A 20,822-nucleotide genomic window follows, 5' to 3' on the forward strand; every position below is an offset into this window, starting at 1 on the left:
ATGAAAATCTTTTCAGTCCACATCCCACATATCTGTGTGTGTTTGTTTTTTAAATTGCACCATGTCCAAAGTCATTAGATCTAAATGATCAGGCTCAGTGTGATGGAGCTATTGCTGAACCTACGGAGATGTGCATATTGATTTGTAGCTCTGACCTCTCAATGGCATTAATCACTGAAAAGAAAACTTCTGTCTACTGCGTTGTATTTATATTAATTGCATAGGTAACAATACAGTTGTTTTGAGATGGTTGCCCCATCTCAAAAAAGATGTATTAGAATTGGAAAAAGTACAGAGATGGGCAACAAAAATGGTTAAGGGAATAGAAAAGCTTCCCTATGAGGAGAGATTAAAAAGACTGGGACTGTTCAGCTTAGAAAAGAGACAACTAAAGAGGGATATGATGGAGGTCTATAAAATCATGCATGGTGTGGAGAAAGTGAATAAGGAAGTGTTATTTACCCCTTCACATAAGAACCAGGTTTAAAGCAAACAAAAGGAAGTTCTTCTTCACAGAACGCACAGTCAACCTATGGAACTCATTGCCAGCGGATGTTGTGAAGGCCAAAAGTATAAGTGGTTTCGAAAAAGAATTAGATACGTTCCGAAGGATAGGTCCATCAATGGCTATTAGCCATGTAGTCAGGGACACAACCCCATACTTTGGGTATTCTAAAATCCCTGACTGCAAGAAGCTGGGACTGGATGACAGGGAATGGATCACTCAATAAATTGCCTGGTTCAGTTCATTCCATCTGAAGTGTCTGTCAGAAGACAGGATAGGGGGCTAGATGGATCATTGGTCTGACCCACTATGGCCATTCTTACGTAACCATTAGCGCTCTCAGTTTCTTGGGATAGTTATATTTAAAAGCAAAACACAAGCCCTGATGAACTCAATTGGTCTTTGCTCACTGTTCTGAGGTTTTAATCATCTTGAATTCCCTGGTACAGTTCCTGCTTAGATGACTTTGCTTTATGTCACTGTTTGGCTACAGTTCTGATCTTTGACCTCACAGTTTGGAAGAGGAGTAAATCACACCATTAGTGGCTCAGCATCCTGTGGTTGTCTGCTCAGAGGGAGACCTAATCACCTGCAGTTACCATTGGTATTTTGGATCGTAGAGTAGCTGCTCTTAGGAACTCCAGTTTGTATTATAGGCTGGTATGAGAAACTTAAGTTGAAGACGAAAAAGAGTTCTTACTTGGTGGCATTATTGATATGGGGCATTACTTTTAAGAATTAAAGTGCAAGTGTATCGTACAGGGAAAGAACCATTCTCTCGGACAGGAATGTCCCATGCCTGAACTGGTCAAAACCAAACGCCTTGTACTCTGCACAAACGTCAATAGGCAGCTAATGCAAATCCCACAGTGTTAATGCAAAAGTCTCACAGCAAGAAACCTCACGCAACAAGCAGGCTGCTGCATTGTGTACCAGCTTCAGTTTCCAGATGGATTTAAGGTGTAGTGGTATGCTGAGAGCACTGCAGAGCAGACAATTCTAGAGGTGACTAAAGCATGGGTAACAGTAGCAAGACCACCATCCGAAACACGTCCCAGCCTCCAAACCAGACACAGATAGAAAAATATAAAATAAAAAACAATCAGTGGGACAACTCAAGGAGTAAGGGACTAGTCAGTGTGGGTGACAGAATGTGGCCCAGGCTTAGGCTGAGGGCCAGCAGTAAGCAACGTCTTGTCTTTCCTGTAAACTTGCTCTTGTGTTGTGTTCTTCTCACACAAGACCTAGACCACCAGACCTCTGTCTGATGTGGATCCCGTACTGGATACTGTGGAGGAAGGACGAGCTTATAAATGAAACGTCATGTGCCAAATGATGCAGTTGGTTTCACTGGCCCAAAATAGCCCAAATCTATTAACCTTCAGGGCACCCTGAAAAACCCATGTGTTATGCTCAAGCTTTGGAAGAGCAGGGAACAGGCTGAGAGGTGGTAATTTGGGCAGAGGTCGATGGGATTGTGTTATTTCAGGCTAATCATCTGGGATGGTTTTGGCTGTGGGTGAAATGTTGTGCTGCTAAATTTATTTATTTATTGACGATAAGTGTTTTTTAAAAGGTTTGTCAATGGCACCTAGAACCAGCGATAGACATTTAAAATGTATATACTTCTAAGGTCCTTATATCACCTGCACTGTGTAACATCTGAGCACCTCACCGTTTTTAATGTATTTACCCTCACTACACCCCTGTGGTATAGGGCAGTGCTATTATTCCCATTGTACAAATGGGGTCTGGAGGCACAGAGAGGCTAAGCGACTTGTCCACAGTCACACAGGAAGTCTCTGGCAGAGCATGGAAACCAGATCTCCCCATCCCAGGCTGTTGCCCTTAGCCTCTGGGCCATACGTCCTCTGCTACCTTTTGTAGATAAATCCAAAATTAATAGTATTAAATATGAATTAAAGAACCCCTTTATGTCCCATTGCATGTTATGGAAGTAACAGGATTCATTGATTGCACATGCAGAGTAGCGGTTTTGTTCATGTTTATAGAGTGTTAATCACAAAGTTATACTGCGCACCTTCCAAGGCCAAAACAAGATCAGGGCTCAGATTGTTGCCAGGATCGGCGGATAAGTGGTCCTCTTCTGGAGCATGGGACATTTCTCATTTCAAGAGTATGTAAAATGGAAAGAAAGAGACCCAGGGAAAGCATGAAAGTGCTTATGAAGCAGCAAGAAAGAGGGGCTCGGGGCTCTAGAGTCAGGGTCCTGGCACTTTACGTACTTGCTCACCTCTGGGCCTCTTGAACAGCAAAGACAATGGAGTTAGTTTTCGCCAAGATATGTTTGATGGTTTTTGTGGTAATACTGGGCGGGACTGAGGCTATTTTATATCCTATAATATGAAAAATCAAATTCCAACCAAAGCTAGAGAGCCATCAACCAATCCTCTAGTTTGCTGGTCTGACCAATTGTAGAGATTTACAAGGATACCTCCCATCGTAAATACACTTTGTGTGTAACGCTACCGACCTTGTATGGGCTCACCCAAATTCATGATGACTAAAATGCTGAGTTTTGCCTTGAGTATAAAAGTAAAAGAGTTAGGAGGAGTATTATTGGAAACCATAGCCATTTTAACACTCTCTGTTTTAAAATACACATATCGTAGAAGTTATCGACTGTTGATATTGATCACTAAGCCATGACCAAGGCTTTTATGTCATTTACAATCACAAGGTCATGTTACTGATAAAAGCGATAATAGAATAGATGCTACGCTGAAAACAAATCCGCCTGTCAGAAAAAAAGACTGTTTTGGATAAATGTAAGGAGAAAAATTTAAAAAGCCTGTCTGACTGTGAGTAAACAGTAACCACTTTTTTTTTTTTTTTTGGTGCCTGTTGGAGGCCTGGTTTTTAATCACCCCACAAGCAGTTTTCATTTCTGTAGTAAAATTGCTTGTGGTTCTATTTAATTTGTTTCTGCAGGAGCCAGCTTTGGTGAAGATCTCCCAGGAGCTCCCGGGCCTTTTAGCACAGCACGCACAGCCAGTCAATGAGAAACGATTTCCTACATGGGAAAAATTCCTCCAAACATTTCTTAGTCAAGGTAAATAAGACTGCAAAGTTCCTGTTAAGTATTATAATGGGTAATTATACCACACTGTATACCATCTTCTTGTTAATCTCGGGCTTGTTTAAAAATTTCTTATTTCCACATTATATTTAACTGTCCATTTAAGAATTCTATATAGGCAGTTATTCTGTCATTCTTATATCCTACTCACGTGTTTAACCTGAACATTGAAGCTACCTCTCCTACACTATTCTGAGTGAATAAGGTTTCATTTTGTGTTCATATATTGGAGCTTATGTTGCCTTTGGCAAAGAAGCTCAGCAGGAAATGTCAGCATGTGGACTTGTGGCATCCAAAACTATAAGTAGTTCAGTCCTCTGAGTTATTGGTCAGGAAACAACTGTGGGAGTGTGGTTTTGCCATCCTGCTGGACCAGAAAGTGAGTTGCATGTAGCACTAGTTGCCTACTGAGGGGAGGAATTCGCAAGGACCTTATAACCCCCAAGCCATTCTTCTATCAGGCATGTTTAGTAAGGTTCTGGAGTGAAGTGCCCTGCAGTGATATTAAATTTGATACATTCCATGGATTTCATTATCTGTAGAAGAGTCAAGGGTAGATCAGGATTCCCATTTGAAAATGGTTTTGGCAAAAGAGCACCCACTGTCACATTTAGGAATTGTATAAAAAACATGATCATTTATCATAGCTGAATCAAATATTATATAATAGGCAACAGGAAGTTAACACAGAATGCCAAATAATCCTGTTAATGCTCTCCCTATGAACAGCTATGGCGTGTTGTTATTTAGAGAACATACACTCAGGAGCGGCACACAGGGTTTTTGGCGCCCTAGGCAGGGGTCCTTCCGCACTCCCGGTCGTCGTCGGCAATTCTGTAGCGGGGGGGTCCTTCCGCGCTCCCGGTCTTTGGGGCACTTCGGCGGCGGGTCCCAGAGCGAGTGAAGGATCCGCCGCAGAATTGCCGCCGAAGACCCGGAGTGCGGAAGGACCCCCCGCCGCAGAATTGCCGCCGAGGGCAGCAAAATGTCCCCCCCCTCCCCCAAATCCTGGTGCCACAGGCGACAGCCTAGGTCGCCTAACTGGAAGCGCCGGCCCTGCATACACTTTCCAAGAGATGTATGGGGGTTAGCTACACAGTTCTTATTACATTTATTTATTTAAGGCATTTCTGTAGCAGTCCGCACCATAGTGTCTGAGTGCAATTGATGTGGATGGCTGAATTCTGTGCGGCTCTGAAAATGCTGGAGTTTGAATTCTGTTACAAGTCTAAACAAAAAATTCCTTTCTTACCAGGCGGTGTGATAGAAGCCTTTCCACCCTCAGAAAATGTCACCAACCTTACAGTGGATATGCTGATAGAGCCAATGGGAGACATAAGGATAGTTTCATCCGGAGATCAGATCCATGCAGATGGTCCTTTGCAATCATCTGGCACCACTGTTCCACAGTGTTCAGTTGATCCAGCAGTTCTTAATTCATTATGTTTAAAAATTGGAGAGGCCTGCAAATCTAGAGGGGTGCTTGGCTACTTCTCAGTTGACCTTGTAACTTTCATCCACCCGCAAACAATGGAGCAGCAGGTGAGTTGGACAGAAATACATTACCACATAGTGTATCAGAAATATCTGAAATATCTGAAATCCCACAAGACTCTAGCACGGTGTTTCCCAAACTTGGGACGCCGCTTGTGAAAGGAAAGCCCCTGGTGAGCCGTGCAGGTTTGTTTACCTGCCACCTCCGCAGGTCCGGCCGATCGCAGCTCCCACTGGCCATGGTTCACTGCTCCAGGCCCAACGGGAGCTGCTGGAAGCAGCGGCCAGTATGTTCCTCGGCCCGCGCCACTTCCAGCAGCTCCCATTGGCCTGGAGCAGCGAACTGCGGCCAGTGGGAGCCGCGATCGGCCAGACCTGCGGACGCGGCAGGCAGGAGCGGCACCAGGGTTTTTGCCGCCCTAGGTGGCAGAGCTTCTTCTCTGAGCATTCAGGGGGCCTGGGGTCTTCAGCAGCGGGGGTCCTTCCGCTCCGCGTCTTTGGGGCACTTCGGCGGCGGGTCCCAGCGCGGGTGAACCCCCCGCCGCCGAATTTCCGCCGAGGGCGGCAAAATGCCACCCCCCAAATCCTGCCGCCCTAGGCGACCACCTAGTGGAAGCGCCAGCCCTGGCGGCAGGTAAACAAACCGGTCCGGTCCGCCAGGGGCTTTCCCTACACAAGCCACGTCCCAAGTTTGGGAAACATTGCTCTAGCAGATCATGTTAAAGGCATTACATTTAAAAACTCATTGAGCTAATCAACTTTTCCCCTGCAGACAAATTCTGACATTTCTGTGCTTCCAATTCTCCATCTCTAAAATGGGAATAATACTTCCACCTGGAGCTTTCGTGAGCCTTAGTTCAGTAATACTGTATTTGAAAGTGTTTTGAGTTCTTTGGATAGAAACTGCTGTACAAGTGCAAAATAACTTTTTCATAAATGTAGTGGTTGTGAAAGTTACCAGAAAGATGGTGGTAGAGATTTAACTCCAGAGATCAGGTTCCACGCAAGCAATACAAGTGCAAGTGTCACACTCCTCTATAACATGCCTAAACCATCATCTAGAGGAACCTCCTTCAGTCACTCTACCAATTCAATCATTGGTTCATTTCAATCCAGGCATCTCTCTCGAGACTGACTACAAGGGTTCCAGTAGAACCAATGATAATGATGGGTTTTGTGATGTGGAATTTTTCCACTCTGAACTGTTCTGAAATCCCCCGCTCATTTTGCTCAGCTGATCACTGATTGGATCGTTGTTACAGGCTGATGATTCCTGTGTTGTACCAGCCTGGTCCTGATTTGAAATGGTGACATAGAGGTCTGATGCCCTATATTTAATTGCCAATATTTTAAAGGTAAAGTGTTGGTATTAGCAGAAGGTTGACTAGTTTGAACCTCGTTTTTTTCTCTTAAAAATTCTATGGATTATGGTATGATACGCTGAATTACATCAATAAGAGCTTAGGTCCTGAAGGTTCTGCTCAGTTCTGCAGAAAGGAGTCATTCTGTGGCTGCAGAATTGTGGAATAGATGGGGCCCTGACAATATACTTTCCCCCCGTCCAGCCTTCTGAGGCAAGGTCTGAGAAGAAGAGTTGGCTCTGTACCATGCCCTGCAGGTCAACAGACTCATGCCCTCTCTGATGAACTGTGGAAGTGAGTTTCAAGGTACAGTGAGTTACACTGAAAATACCCTGGCACCAGCTTCCAGATATTCAGATTTAGACAGTGTAAGATGAAGTGATATTGACTGATCTCTGCTGTTGCAGTGGTACGTCGGGTGAGAGGTAGTCTTTCAAAGAGCCAGGGCCAAGCAAAGTGGGGTTTTAGACTGGGCTTTTAATAGGGCAACTCCTTGAATTACGCCTAGAAGCGACTGTACTAGGAAGCCCAGTGTAGTTTTTGGAGCTGTGGTGCAATGTGCAACCTACAGCAGGCACAAAGCAGCAGATGAAGTAGATGAGAGCGGTGACCAAACAGAATCCTGTGGAACCCTGCCTGGGAGAGCCCTTACTGTGAATAAGCAATGGCTTGTCTTTAAAGAGGTAAAATCAGAACTGCTCAAGTAACTCCATCTACCCCTGCCTGAGTCTGCAAGGCAATCAGTGAAACCTCATTGTCAGCTGTATCAGACTTCTGACAAGGCGAAAAGTGATGTAATAAATCCACCAGGCAGAGTATCAGTTCCAAAACACGCTGCTACCTACAGCAGCTCGGAGAGAAAGAAGAGTAGTTAGGACCACAGTCTTTCTTATAAACCATCCCACTCAACATCCAGATTCCTCAGGGGGTGTGCTGCTCTAGTAGTCGCTTCTTTCCAGATGGTCTTAAGCTTGCAGCACCAAGGAACCCACAATCAAGAGCACGGATTTACAGCAGCAGTGTACACACAACTCCAATTAGAGGTGAGTTACCCTCTTTAGAGCATCTTTTTGGGATGGGGCACTGCATCAGCAGGTAACAAAGGAATTATTTCGAGTGCGTGCTGAAAACGATACAATTTTTTATTTCATTATTTTAGTATCTTTTCTGGAAGGGCTCATAATGCAAACGACCTATCTAATTTTATTAGCTTGAAACATGATGAAAATTGGTAACTCTTGTTCCATATTTATTTCCTTTTCCTTCTGGCATGAACAAGGCTGATCAGCTTTGACAAAATTGTGGGACAAAATATTGATCTTGTCATGTGTTTTGCTGATTTTGAGTAATCTTGCATTTGTTTTGTTATACGGTCAGATTTCTCTGTCATTATGAACTCATCCACCAAAAAACATCCTAATAACCAAATTCCGACTACTCTGAATATTTTCTTCTTTAAAAGAAAGAAAATCATGTTGTTATATTAAAAGGGGAATTGAGATTAAGGGATTTTGCAATTTACACAATTGGCCAACAACGAAAGCCAGGTTTAGAGACCGAAAACTAATGATAAAACTTTAACAAAAGGTGGAGTCTTTGCAGGTTGTTGTGAGCGCTGCTATACAGTTATTGGGTACAAATACACATGTTCAAAATCAGGAAATATATCAAAATACTAAAGTCCCAGAACCCAAACCTGTTTACATCACAAATTGACAGCGTCTCCCTGTCTGCTGGCTCCTTTCCTATTGACTCCTGATTGTAGAAACTCCTAATTATCAATGCAACGGTGTTGTCTTCCAAGGGGCTCAGATAATTAAGGCTCTACTATATTTATAAGATGCAACTGCATATATTAACATATGTATTTAATAGGGTAAATTATGCAGCATGGTTGGGGTTTTCAAAGGACCTTAAGGGAATGGCATGCCCAAATCCATTCAATGGAATTAGTGCACCTACTTCCCACAGGCTGCTTTGAAAATCCCAGCCTATGTGCTTTGTGAAAAGAGGAGGGGAAAAGGCCTAAATACAGGGTTTCATTTATAGCCCAGAAGTTACTACAGGGTGGTATCTGTTGGCAAAAGTTAACTCTCTGTAATGGCACCACTGTTATGACCATCATGTTCTATTGTAAGTGTAGAGGAAACTGTGTGGTGGCTGATCGCAGATGTTAACTTTGAAATGGGGACCACTGTATATACATGACCCAAAATATGTATGTGCTCAAGTGGTGTGATTTGGATTGTCCTGGAAATTAGCCACATTGGATTACTTCCATGAAAAGTTTAAAAACAAACCAGAACAGATTTAAAATTTTTATTAAAGTGAATGTTTAAAATTAAATATACACAAGGTAAGAGGGAAGGTACTGTACATCTGGGGTCAGGCTTGGGTTTGGTTAAAGGCTGAAATCCTGGCTCCACTGAAGTCAGCAGGAGTTTTGCAATTGACATCAATGGAGCCAGGATTCCATCCAAATACAGAAACACTTTCTAGATCATATTAAGGTTGTGGCACATTCTGACAGAAGCCAGGAAAGTTACAGTTAATTAATGCTGTTTGTTCTTTTATTATTCCTGTCTGTTCTGTCTTGTTTTCCCTCCCAATGATTCTACCTTAAAATTTCCTCCATTTGTCAGCTTGTACCACAACTTTAGCATTATTTAAGCACAGTTTTTTAAACTTAATTAGATATAGAGGCAATTAATGATGCCATCTGTCTTGTTGTGTGTGTGAGAGAGAGATTACACAAAAGATTGTGCTTCTGAAAGCACTATTTTTTGGCAAACAAGAAATCCTATTAGACTCTTAGAACGCTCTCACGCTAATTTCAGAAGTACCGATTTTAATGCAGTAGCTGAAAGGCTCAAATAAATTTTCTGGAAGCACTGTATACTTAGGCATCCTTTCAAAGTTATATTTTACAGAAAATATCAAATGATCTATTGTTTTTTCAGTAAAACTAAAAATTAAAGATATAATTGAACATCTGTTACCAGTACAGTGTAACAGTATTTAAATACTTTAAAATCCCTGAAACCTTCATAAAGTTATATGTATCTTTTACATAAACACAACTCTTCAAGCAATGTGAGGGGCCAGATTTTCAATTGTGGGTGAAATGGGTGCGAACCCACACTTCGGGCATGAGCAAAAACCCCTGCATTTGCACATGCAGACTGAGGTAGGGGTGTGTGTGTGTGTGTGTGTGTGTGTGTGTGTGTGTGTGTGTGTGTGTGTGTGTGTAAAAAATAAAATAAAAAAAAATAGATTTTTAAACTCCATATTTCTCTCTTCCAAGCATGGTTTAAAATCTTTCACTTCATTTTTCAAGACAGTTAGTGTTAGCAAAGTATTTCCTTGCAACATCCATATTTTGTCATGTTGTTTTGTGTCTCATTTATGTTGCCTCCGTATATGAGATGCAGTAGCAAACAGGTTAATCTCTATATGCTGAATAAATAACACAGACTGTCGATCAAACAAGCGGAACAATCCCAGGTTAGTTATCATTGCTGGCTGATATCATAGAAAAACTTGCATTAATATTGCAATGATAAAATAGTCAAGATTTGACTACAGCCTAAGGTCTTGCAGCGGTCCTTGAGGAGGCGCATTAGAATAGAAGAACAAGAGTCTATGGGCCAGATTGTGATTGTCCTGTGTGGGAGTGGGGACACAGAGACTGCTAGGAGCCTTGCCCACCTCATCAGGCTCACCATGCCAGGGCCTGTCACAATCAAAGAGCCTGTACTTAGGGAAACAGTGGGACCTTTCCTCCCTTGCAGCCCGTGGGGTGCATATTGACCAAGAGAAGATGAGAAGGAGGACATGGTCTCACCCTTATCCCCTGGCCATCTCATCATTTGAAAGGATGAGTTCACCGGGCCATGTGATGGCTTTGTGCCTCCCTGGGGTGCAGTCCTTCCCATAGTTTCCGTGACGGGGCAGCTCTGCACCAGGTCGATGTCTTAATGGCGCAATTTAACAGAATGCACAAGAAATCCTAGGCTGAAAGGTACAGAATGATTTAAGGTGTATTTTCCTCTTGCTCCTTGGAGTGTGTGGTGCACTCAAGTCCCCTGCTTTGAGATGAGAACACATCGCTTCATACAAGACTATAGCCTTTTCAAATATACAAGGTCTGCCTGCTTATACTGAATGCAATTTCGTGTCAGACAATTTAATGTGTGATAGAAATGCTTGTTTCTCTTGGTCCCTCCAGTCTGTTCAAGTCCCCTCTCAGCCCAATCCTTAGCCACTGATCTCTTCAATCTGTCATGAACTGGGCACTTTCCAAAGTTAGCACACAGTTTGCTTTATGTGTTGTCAGATGTTCACCCCTCCCATCCCGTCACCCCTGCCAGAGGGATCTCCAAGACTCCCTTGGCACAGACTCTGTTCCTCTCTCATCCCCTCTCCTCCGAGATCCTGTCTTTAGCAGACATCCTTCCGGGGAGTCACCACTTAGAGGCCTCACACCTTAGGGAGGCTCAGCAGCTCCTGAACAAGCTATATCTCCCACCCAAGCCGTGGGACCAATGGATGAGGGAACATAGCAGACACGTATCCTCACTGACCCGGTTTGGGAACACACTAAATTGTGAGGGAAGGGATGGGATGGGATTTCTTTCAGCCCTGAATCTGAACCAGATTTTTAGATAGTTGAAGAGTGAGGCAAGATGAGGCCTACCACTGAATGCATTGTGCCCTCTCCCTCCCCTCCTCCCCGCCCCCGAGCCTCAGAATTTAGCACTAGAGTAAGTTCAGGACTGAGTCTGCTGCAAGGAAACACACCACTACCACTGTTTGGTGGAAAAGCCCAGGGAGTGACATTGCCCGAGAGCTGTAGACTTGACAGAGCTCTCTGCTTGCCTCAGGATTCTACCTTCTTCCAAGTGACACATCTCTGTCTATGTGCTGTGAATCACCCGTTTGGGGAAGAGCAAAAATACTGGAAGTGCATGACTTGGACAGATTGGATCGCTCCTGATTTCATCCTTCTCCATTTTCCAACTTCACCTTTTAAGGGCCGGGCGTTGCCCCCTCTGAATAATGTCCAACACAGTGTTGATGACATGTCAGTCTCTTACCATGGATCCCGCTCCTGTACATACTTACACACATGTGATCCCACTCCCCTGCATGGGCATGCTCACGTGTGTAAAGTTTCTCATGCACATATTTGGAGGACCTGGGACATAGATCGCTTCTTCTCAGATTACAAATTTCTGCTTCCTATGCACGGGTAGTGAGAGTGCCCTGGATCAAGCTGTTCTGATCAAGACTTTTCTTCACCACTAGATGATATTCTGCACATAAATTAAGACCTCATTTAAAAGCTAACTAATCTTTTATGTAAGCAACAACAGTCCAGGCACAGGGCATGTCCTGGGGATTAATGACCAGCTGGGAGCAGTTGGTGGCCCAAAGCAAACCATCACTCACTTTCTGTGCACTTACAAAGAATTAATACCTACCTTATTGGCTAGTCAGGTCACAAAAATAGGGGTATTGTCTGCAATTCAGATATTTATGGCATATCAAATGCCTTCTTGTTTAATGAAGCAACATAAGGAGAGGGATTCTCCATCACATTATTACTATCTGTACACCACTGCTTGAAAGCCCTGGAGCTGGCCTGGGAAGAATTCCACTGGCAAACGCACTCTGTAGAACAACTAGAGGCTACCCTGCACAGGCCCAGCACGTCACAGGTGAGGGAAGAGAGCAGTCCAGTTGGGAGGAGTGCACTGTAATTTAGAGCAGGCAGGGGCCGCTCTAAATTATGTTGAGGGTGACAGAAACCGCCAGAGCAGCTCCCAAAAGCGAGGGTGCTAAAGTGGTTGAAAGCCACCTTTGCGCATTTTCTTTCTTCTGGACTATGCCTCTCTATGCTGCGCTTCCAGGAGGCACAGCACAATTTCAGCCAAATGATCTGAGCATCTCTGTATATTCCAAAGCATAAGAGAGACATTTGTATCACTGATTTGACTATTTATTGCTTTGGGGTATTGATTCATATTAATAATTTATTTACAAAACATCCTTCTGCCAAAACACTTGGGGCACTGCAAAACACGATCAAAATACAATCCACATGCTTTGAAAACCCACCCTTGCTAAAAATCACAACAGCTGAGGGAGATCTGATAGCAAGAGGAAGAAAGGAGGAAGAAATGTAATAGTGATGGGAATAGAAATAAGGCACCACACTGATAAGATGGAAGAGATCAGAAGAAGACTATTGGGGGGTGGGGTTCTGACCTTAATTTAAAAAAAAAAAAAAAAAAAGATTGAAAACAAAATCTTTAACAAAAGCTGCTATAAACTGTGTATAGTTGATGAGTGTCTTACTCTCAAGGAAGCTAGAGGCCTTTAAATTCTGTTTTACCTTGCTTGACAAGCTCTGTTTTCTTTTTTGTTTGTATAAGTGCTCTGTTTTCAAGAGTTTTATAAAGGCCAAAGTCAGTCTCCAAACAGATAAATAAAGTAATGGTATTTATTGGTGAAAACAAACATTGTAAAATGTATACAGATCTGTGGGCACATATTGCGGGATATAGAATACAAAAATAAATATTGACACATCCAGAAATTATGCTTGAATGCAGTCATGGAAACAACAGAGTTTAAATGTGTTCTTTGAGAGAGGAAATATTAGTAAAGAGAAGCATTTATATTTTGGGTGGTGCAAACAAAGTGATTCCTTGTGTACTTTTCATCACAGACTCCAGCATGGCTCACAGCAAATGCTATTCTAGTAGGAGTTAAAAAGTCAGAAAACAATATGTTTCATAAATGACCAAAGTATTATTTTTTATGGTAAAGCATATGCAACCCCATTCAGTACAAGTTACATAGCAACGCAGGGTTAAGGAGCTTACCTGACATTTGTACCGTGCCATTTTTCAAAGATTGCAGCAAACTTTATATAAAAGGATCATTGAAATACTGCCACTTCTGGGGGTTAGAAGGTGGCATTCCTATTTGAACACTACATAACAGTTTAGGAAATATCGGGGAAGTATGCCTTGTCTAACTTACTGTTACAAAGGAAAATTTTATGAAGGCCATTAGCCAATGGAATTTAGCTTGAACACCTCACCAAGGGTGCCACCTCTACTGTGAGAAATGTGAGGTGATTTTTAAGGATAGCAGTGGTCAGAATATTTGTTTGAGATCTCACCTGGAATGATGGCACTCAAACAACACTGTCCTTCCTTAAACCACTGTAACACCTGGAAGGAAGGATACCACCTAATGACTCAATGACTTTTCTTAGACATTCACTATTGACCAGGCCTGACGGTGCTTAGCTTAAGATCTGATGAGTGCACAGAGCTACGATAGTGCAAGTGAGCACTGGATTTTCTTAACTTTACTATTCATAATCTTTGCATCCATACAATACAATCTTACTAAATACTGATTTCATATTTGTTCATCTAGTAAACTCTACCATCTTTCTAAATACTGTACGTTATAGTTGAATCAACATTTATTTAGCATTTTTTGAAGGAAGTTCAATAATAATCTTTGGGCTAAGATCTGGTCTAAGTGTTAATCTTCGTTATAGTTATCCTGGTTTGCACTGGTGCTACTAAGAGCAAAATTAGACCAGGTCTCTATACCCGTTTTATGAATCATTACAAGAAATTTAGACAATTAGTAGCATTCTTCAGAAATCTGCATTTCTGAAATGTGCTTCTTGTAGTAGTACAGAAAAGGCTAGCAGAGATTCCGAATTCTCCTGCAGAATAATTGCAATGATCTCTTGTGCTGGACAGTTCTGAGTTGCAGAGTATGGAAAGTTAATATGTAGAATTATAAAACACCTAGCTGAACATGAGATGATAGGGGGCAAACCGGCATGGCTTCTGTGAAGTGAAATTGTGCCTTTCTAATCTTAGAATTCTTTGAACATGACAACAAAAAATCAGATAAAGGAAAACTGGCTGACATAATATATTTGAACTTTCAAAAAGCCTTTGGCAGAGTCCCTCATAAGAAGCTATTAAGGAAACTAAATAGTCATGGGGGAAGAGGTAAAGTAGTGTCATGGATCAGAAACTAAGAAACAGGAAACAGAGTAGGAACAAAGAGTCAATTTTCAACAAGGCAGAAGCTTAACAGTGTGGTGCTGAAAGGTTCTGCACTAGGACCTTTGTTGTTTAATAAGTGTGTGACCTGGGAAAGAGGATGAGCAATTTCCAGACACTATAAAACTGGCTGGGTTAGCCAAGATGAGGCTTAATTTTAGTGCGATTCCTCATAGAGTAAGATACTATTCAACCTTATTAATTCTTAATCGCATTTATTACAGTAGTGCCTCATGACCAAGTGAAAATGTGGCCCCATTGTGCTAGGTGCAGCACAAACACAGAGTAGCAGATGGTCCCTGCCCCCAAAGAGTTTGCAACCTAAATTAACAAGAAAGACGGGTGGGGGGAAGAGATAAACACAAGCAGAGTGAACAATGGGATGGCTGCAAACCTCATTAAGTGCCAGGATAGTTTGGTTTGTTTTTTGGGTGGGTTTACTTAGGAGGGGAATCAGCTAAATGGAAGAAAAGGGAGAGGGGGGGAGAAGAGGGTAACAGGGCTAGGTGTGGAGTGAAACTGAGATGAAGAGACTGAGGGAGGAGGAGGGTTGGAGCAGACAGCCAGTCACCACAGGACAGAAAGTCTAGTCAAAACTGTATTAAGTTCTCTGAGTGTCCAAAGGTTCCTGCTTTGACTGCTTCTGCTCCTGCTGGCTGGAATCTCCGGCTAGTTCCTTTCTGCAGTTTTCTCACAAGGCCATGTGGACTGGGGCTGTCCAGGGAGGCACCACTTGGGGGTCCTAGTGCCCCCATAGTTTGTTTTGGGGGAGTCTCTCCTGCACAATTCTGGGTCCAGGGGCACCCTGCCTGGACAGCACAATCTGGCTAGAGCTAGGTAGAAGGGCAGCAAAGTGGCAGATGAGTTGCAGTGCTGACCAATGCAAGATATTGCACATTTTAAAAGGATAATTTAAACTACTCATACGTGTTACTGCGTTCAGATTAACTGTAGCCACTCTGGAAAAAACCTGAGTGTTATTTGCTGTCAAACATTCTGCTCAAGGTGCAGTAATGGTTAAAAAATGAAAAGCTAACTGTTAAAATGTAGAAGTTCTGGGAGAGAAACCCATACAGAAATAGTGGGAAGGTGTTCTATAAATCAGTGACATCTAGGATACCGTGTGCAGTCTTGTCAACTTACAAAGCATGATTACAAAAATGATTAGCGCCAAGGAAAGGCTTCTGTATAGACTTTAAGGTTAGAAGGGACCATCATGATCATCTAGTCTGACCTTCTGCACATTGCAGGCCCACCCACTCCTATAACAGACCCCTAACCTCTGGCTGAGTTACTGATGTCCTCAAATTATGATTTAAAGACTTCAAGTTACAGTATAAATGGTGAATTCTCTACTTTAAACCTGCAAGTGAACCATGCCCCATACTGCAGCGGAAGGGGGAAAAAAACCCAGGATCTCTGCCAGTCTAACCCGGGGAGAAAATTCCTTTCCAACCCCAAAAATGGCAATCAGTTAGACCCTGAGCATGTGGGCAAAACCCACCAGCCAGACACCTGGGAAAGAATTCTCTCTAGTAACTCAGAGCCCACCCCATCTAGTGTCCCATCACTAGCCATTGAAGATATTTCCTGCTAGCAGTCACAGATCGGCTTACATGCCATCATAGGCAGGCTCATCATACCATCCCCTCCATAAACTTATCAAGCTCAGTCTTGAAGCAAGTTAGGTTTTTTGCCCACACTGCTCCCCTTGGAAGGCAGTTCCAGAACTTCACTCCTCTGATGGTTAGAAACCTTCATCTAATTTCAAGCCTAAACTTGTTGATGGCTAGTTTGTGTCCAGATTGGCACCTGCTGTCAGAATTGTGATGGAAGCCTAATATTGTGGAATCTGCAATATCTCAAGTTTAAGTAGTGCCTTATTTATTAGATAGGATAAAATATTAGGAGACATGTAATGGAGTGTTATGGTTCTTTAAGGCTGATGAGGAGGGTGCATGCAACCAACACTACTCCATTCTAGTTGAACAAATAAAGACAGACTTGTGGGACAAGAAGGGCAGTCACTGGCAAGCGGAAGCAGCTTCTGTGAGTCAGTAGAGGGTTTAGGAAGGAAGCCCAAACTACTGCCTCTGTTTGGGGACTGAGGCTCAGCTCCCCAAAAGTATTTAGGCTCTTAACTTCCATTGATACCTCTGCAGATCTGGGCCTGAGACGGGAGCTCTTAAAGTGCAGGATGATCTGGAACTCCTTTCTCCTTTGCTGGTAAATGTAATCTCAGAGTGGCAGGACTTGTAGACCAGCCTGGCAAGGCATGCTGGGAAGAGGATAGGGTATTTCAGCAGCTTCTGAAAAAGGAATGAGCGTAGAGGGAGATAAAGTTAGTGGTAGTTTCTCATAGAGACAAGGCTCTAAAACTGCCAGTCTGGTTCCTTGGTTTGGCCCCTCCTTTCTGTGTTTGGCTGAAGAACAGATTCCCTGAGGAAGGGAAATTTGTCTGGTTTTGAACTTTGGTCACAAGCTCCTCTGGAAAGCGTGTTTCTTTCCAGAAGGACTGGGAAACAGGTATCCTGGAGAACTTCTTCACATGACTTCCAATTTCATTTCCTTTGAATTTCACCCTGATATCCACTGGAGAGAGTCAGTTTTCTCAGTAAGGAAGCCTGACAGAAAGAAACCCTTCGAAGAGATAGTTTGTTTTGATGGAACCCCATCTATAGGGCCTTTCCTTCATTTCTTCAGTATTGCCAATCCTGAGTAGATCCATGAATCAGAATGAGATTGACTTTAAAATCATGACATTTTATCAGTTCTGACATTTATAGCATTAAAACTGAAGATTTAAAATAACATTACTGTAGATGAAAGCCTGTAAGAGACTTATCAAATGGCTTTTACACTCTTATATTCGTTTGCATTTTGGCATCAAATAACAGACAGTAAAGTACAATCTGACAATGGCTAGGCAGGTGGAGAGCCGTGATCACTACTCTGCTTTGGATAAGAATTTGCACATCTATTACCCCATCTCTCCCACCCTGTCTCACTTGTTGTATCATCCACCCATTAGACCATGCCTCTTTGACTGTAAGTTCTTTGTAGCAGGCATTGTCATTTATTTGGTGTTTGGAGCATGTCGATACAATGAGGCCTAACTTGGTTGTGGGCTTTCAGTACTACTGCAATGTAAATGTTAACTAATAATAATAATAATAATTGTGACCAATAAAAAAATTCCCAGATTCTTCTTAGTACAGCATAGTGCTTTCTCTGTGCAATTTTCAGACAGGTTCCACAGCTTTCCCTTTAACTGTTTCCACATCAGACATCCAGCCAGCCAACGCTCAAAAAGTTTGTCAGAGATGACACTGGGCTATCACGATAACTGCCACTAGATGGCAACCTGATAAGATACTGTATGCAATCCTTGCTAAAATATTCAACTCCATTGTGAATTTTAAAGGTAATAAAAAGAGCTCTCTTCTCAAAGCCCAAGTTGCATTAATATTTTACTAATTGACGTTTTTACAGTGTCATCCAAGCACTTCTTTAAAAATAGCAGGTGTGCTCTTTACAATAATGTAGATGTCAATACTAGATGCAGATAAAACAATTAAACTGGGGAAAGAAAAGCTATAATTTAGTAACTGTTTAAGAATTTATGTTTTCCTTCCCTTCTTTTGTTTTAAAGTTGAAGCATTTTTATGGCAGCTGTAAAGAATTACACTATAATTGTGACTTTATTCGCTTGAGCTGGCTTTATCATGAGGTGCAGCCTGTGGAGCCATGCATTTTAAAGGAAAGCATCTCCTTGCAGCATTCAGCAGAGCTTGCATACCAAAAATCTTTTGCAAGTGATGCCAGATCCCAAACTGTAACCTTCCTTCCATAACATTTTCTTGGCCAAGCAGTCAGTACATCTTATAGGTTGAACCTCTGATTTTTTCACTAGACATTGTCTAAAGATTGAGAAGTCTGAAAAATCTGAGTTCTCCCTTGGGTAGGCCCACTCCAAAAGCCCAAATATGATCAAAGGGTGTTCAAATTCTGAATCCCAATTTCGCAAATAGCCTCTATCTTTATAACGGGGACAGTGCAAAACCCCAGATCTGGACACCTCGGAACACTGGGATGTTTGAAATACAAATGTCAGTTTTAAGTCTTGGGTCCATTTCTAGGCTTCACAACTGAGCTCTGTTTCAGTTAAACTTCCGAACACGTACTCTGTTGCTGTTAATAGGAATTACACACACTTATTGGAGGGAAATAGGTAGAGCCCTGCACGGATACGAAATTTATATCCGCATCCGAGATGTAAAAATTATCCGTGGATATCGGCGGATTTTCAGGGGTCTAGAAATAGGGCCTCTGTTTTTGGCAATATTTAGATGGTGACCGAAGCCTGTGAAAGCCCTGACATTTCAAGTTAAAGTTGACTGCATTACTTTTTAATTTGTCATGTGGTGGGTTTTTGGTACTGCAGGGGCCTCAAATCAGTTTATGACATCATGTATCTGATGCCCTTCATTGCATAGAGGTACCAGGGCAAATTAGGAAAATGAGAACAGGCTTAAAAACATTACATGTTCAATATTTTCCTGGTTGTGTCACTCTTTTGATTTTACTTATACATGACCTCTAGGGCACGCCCTTTTTGTATCAGCACCTGACTGACTAGAGCAGACAACTCACTTGGTTATTAATTGCTAGGAAATGCCTGACCTGAGCAGTCACTATTGCTTTTATAAACCATGCAAATATCATTTAAAAAAAACAAAGGCTGAGATTTTCAAAGCATTCTGGGGGATTTTGACACCCCTCTTGCATTACAATTTAAGGAAGATATGTAATCCCATAGACCACATTGGAAATAACTTTTCAGCACAGAAGGGAAATTAAGAGATGAACAGCACGTCCCCATGGACGCAGTTCCATTTACAGTACGAGTCTCCACCAGTCCATTCTCCACCAGTCTTTAGATTTACACTTTGGGACGATTTAAATCATTCCCGTGTCTGATTTGTTAAAATGAGACAGCAACAACAACAAAATTAGCTACCACACCAGCCATGTACCACACAGACTGAATATCTGTTACCAGTAGGATTTCCAGTGAAAACAGGCATCTTGGTGCACAGATGCATTTGGCACTGATTGTTCATTTTTTTTAATTATTAAAAGCTGTAACTACAAGCCACCTTTTAAAAAAGAAAAAGAAAAAAGAATTCGCTCACGTGCTTGCCTTTCTTCTGTCTTCCATTTGGGCTCTGTAGATTGTGGCTTTAATTGAAGAAGTATACAGTATCAACAGGTATAAGCTGGGGTCACATTTCATTTACCTCTGTTGCTTCTCCCAATGAAGAAGGACTGTTCAGTCCTTCCAGAGTTTATAGAGATCGCCACTGTCCGTCCCTCTGAGTTAAAGGAAAATCATTACAGTAGATGAGAGAAATGTTTTTTCATGCAGTTTGGTTAGTTTAGAACTTGTTTTATATAGACGCCGCAATAATAATTGGCTTTATAGGGCCTGATCCAAAGCCCATTGTAGTCAGTCAGAAGGCTTCCGCTGACGCCAGTGGAGTTTGGATCAGAGCCATATAGCTCTGTTAATCAAAAACTGCAGCAGATAGAAACGTCAAACTTCACTTGTTTCACAGTTCTCACTCCCACAGCTTAGCAGGGAAGAGAAACCTCACTTAGAAGCAGGAGCCATCTTGGAAACGTGTTTGTTTTCCCTGCTGAGCTGTGGCAGTAGGTGCTATTGGAAACCAGCAGCATCCCAGGATCTGTTCTCCAGGCCTAGCTCTTTCCTTTAGTATCTCATTTTTCTTTTACTCAGTGCTTTGGGGGGTTGTTTTTGCCTCACTCTGGTTTTTTTTTCCCCCTCTCCTCTTGGTCTTCCTTGTCTGCTGTTACCTTCTTTCTTTTTTGGACATAACATTAGTGGGTCTTGCCCTGCTTGGCATTCTTCCCCTGTCCTGCTTCCACCTGATGGTGACAAGAACAACAGTTGCCCTGTGGTCTGCTTTGTGCTACCTTGGGCTGCAACTTTCTTGAGCTAAGCAGGTTTTGGGCTTGCTCGGTACTTAGAGGAACCTATAAGCAAATCCCCGGTGCGGTGAGAAACGCTGTGAACATTGAGTAGTGGCGTTCTTTCCTCTGGGCATGGTGCTCTGGGACCTTGAGCTGCTGTTTGTGGACTGAGCTGTAATGCCAGTGTCCTAACCACTTATGGTCATTAAAGTTGCCATAACACTTGTGTGGGCATTAATTCCCACTGTCTGGGCAAATTCCAA

At 42.5% G+C, this 20,822-nt stretch overlaps 1 protein-coding gene across 1 annotated transcript in view; it reads left to right on the forward strand.

Annotated features, from left to right (window-relative positions):
* Window positions 1–20,822, forward strand: part of IQCH (IQ motif containing H) — a 115,771-nt gene that overhangs the window by 74,216 nt on the left and 20,733 nt on the right. The window contains exons 15-16 of the mRNA XM_034784004.1: window positions 3,458–3,578; window positions 4,861–5,147. Of these exons, the coding sequence (XP_034639895.1) occupies window positions 3,458–3,578; window positions 4,861–5,147 (408 nt within the window). The remainder of the gene's footprint in view (window positions 1–3,457; window positions 3,579–4,860; window positions 5,148–20,822) is intronic.

This window comes from Trachemys scripta, chromosome 10, assembly GCF_013100865.1.
Source record: "Trachemys scripta elegans isolate TJP31775 chromosome 10, CAS_Tse_1.0, whole genome shotgun sequence".
NCBI classification, from domain to species: domain Eukaryota; kingdom Metazoa; phylum Chordata; order Testudines; family Emydidae; genus Trachemys; species Trachemys scripta.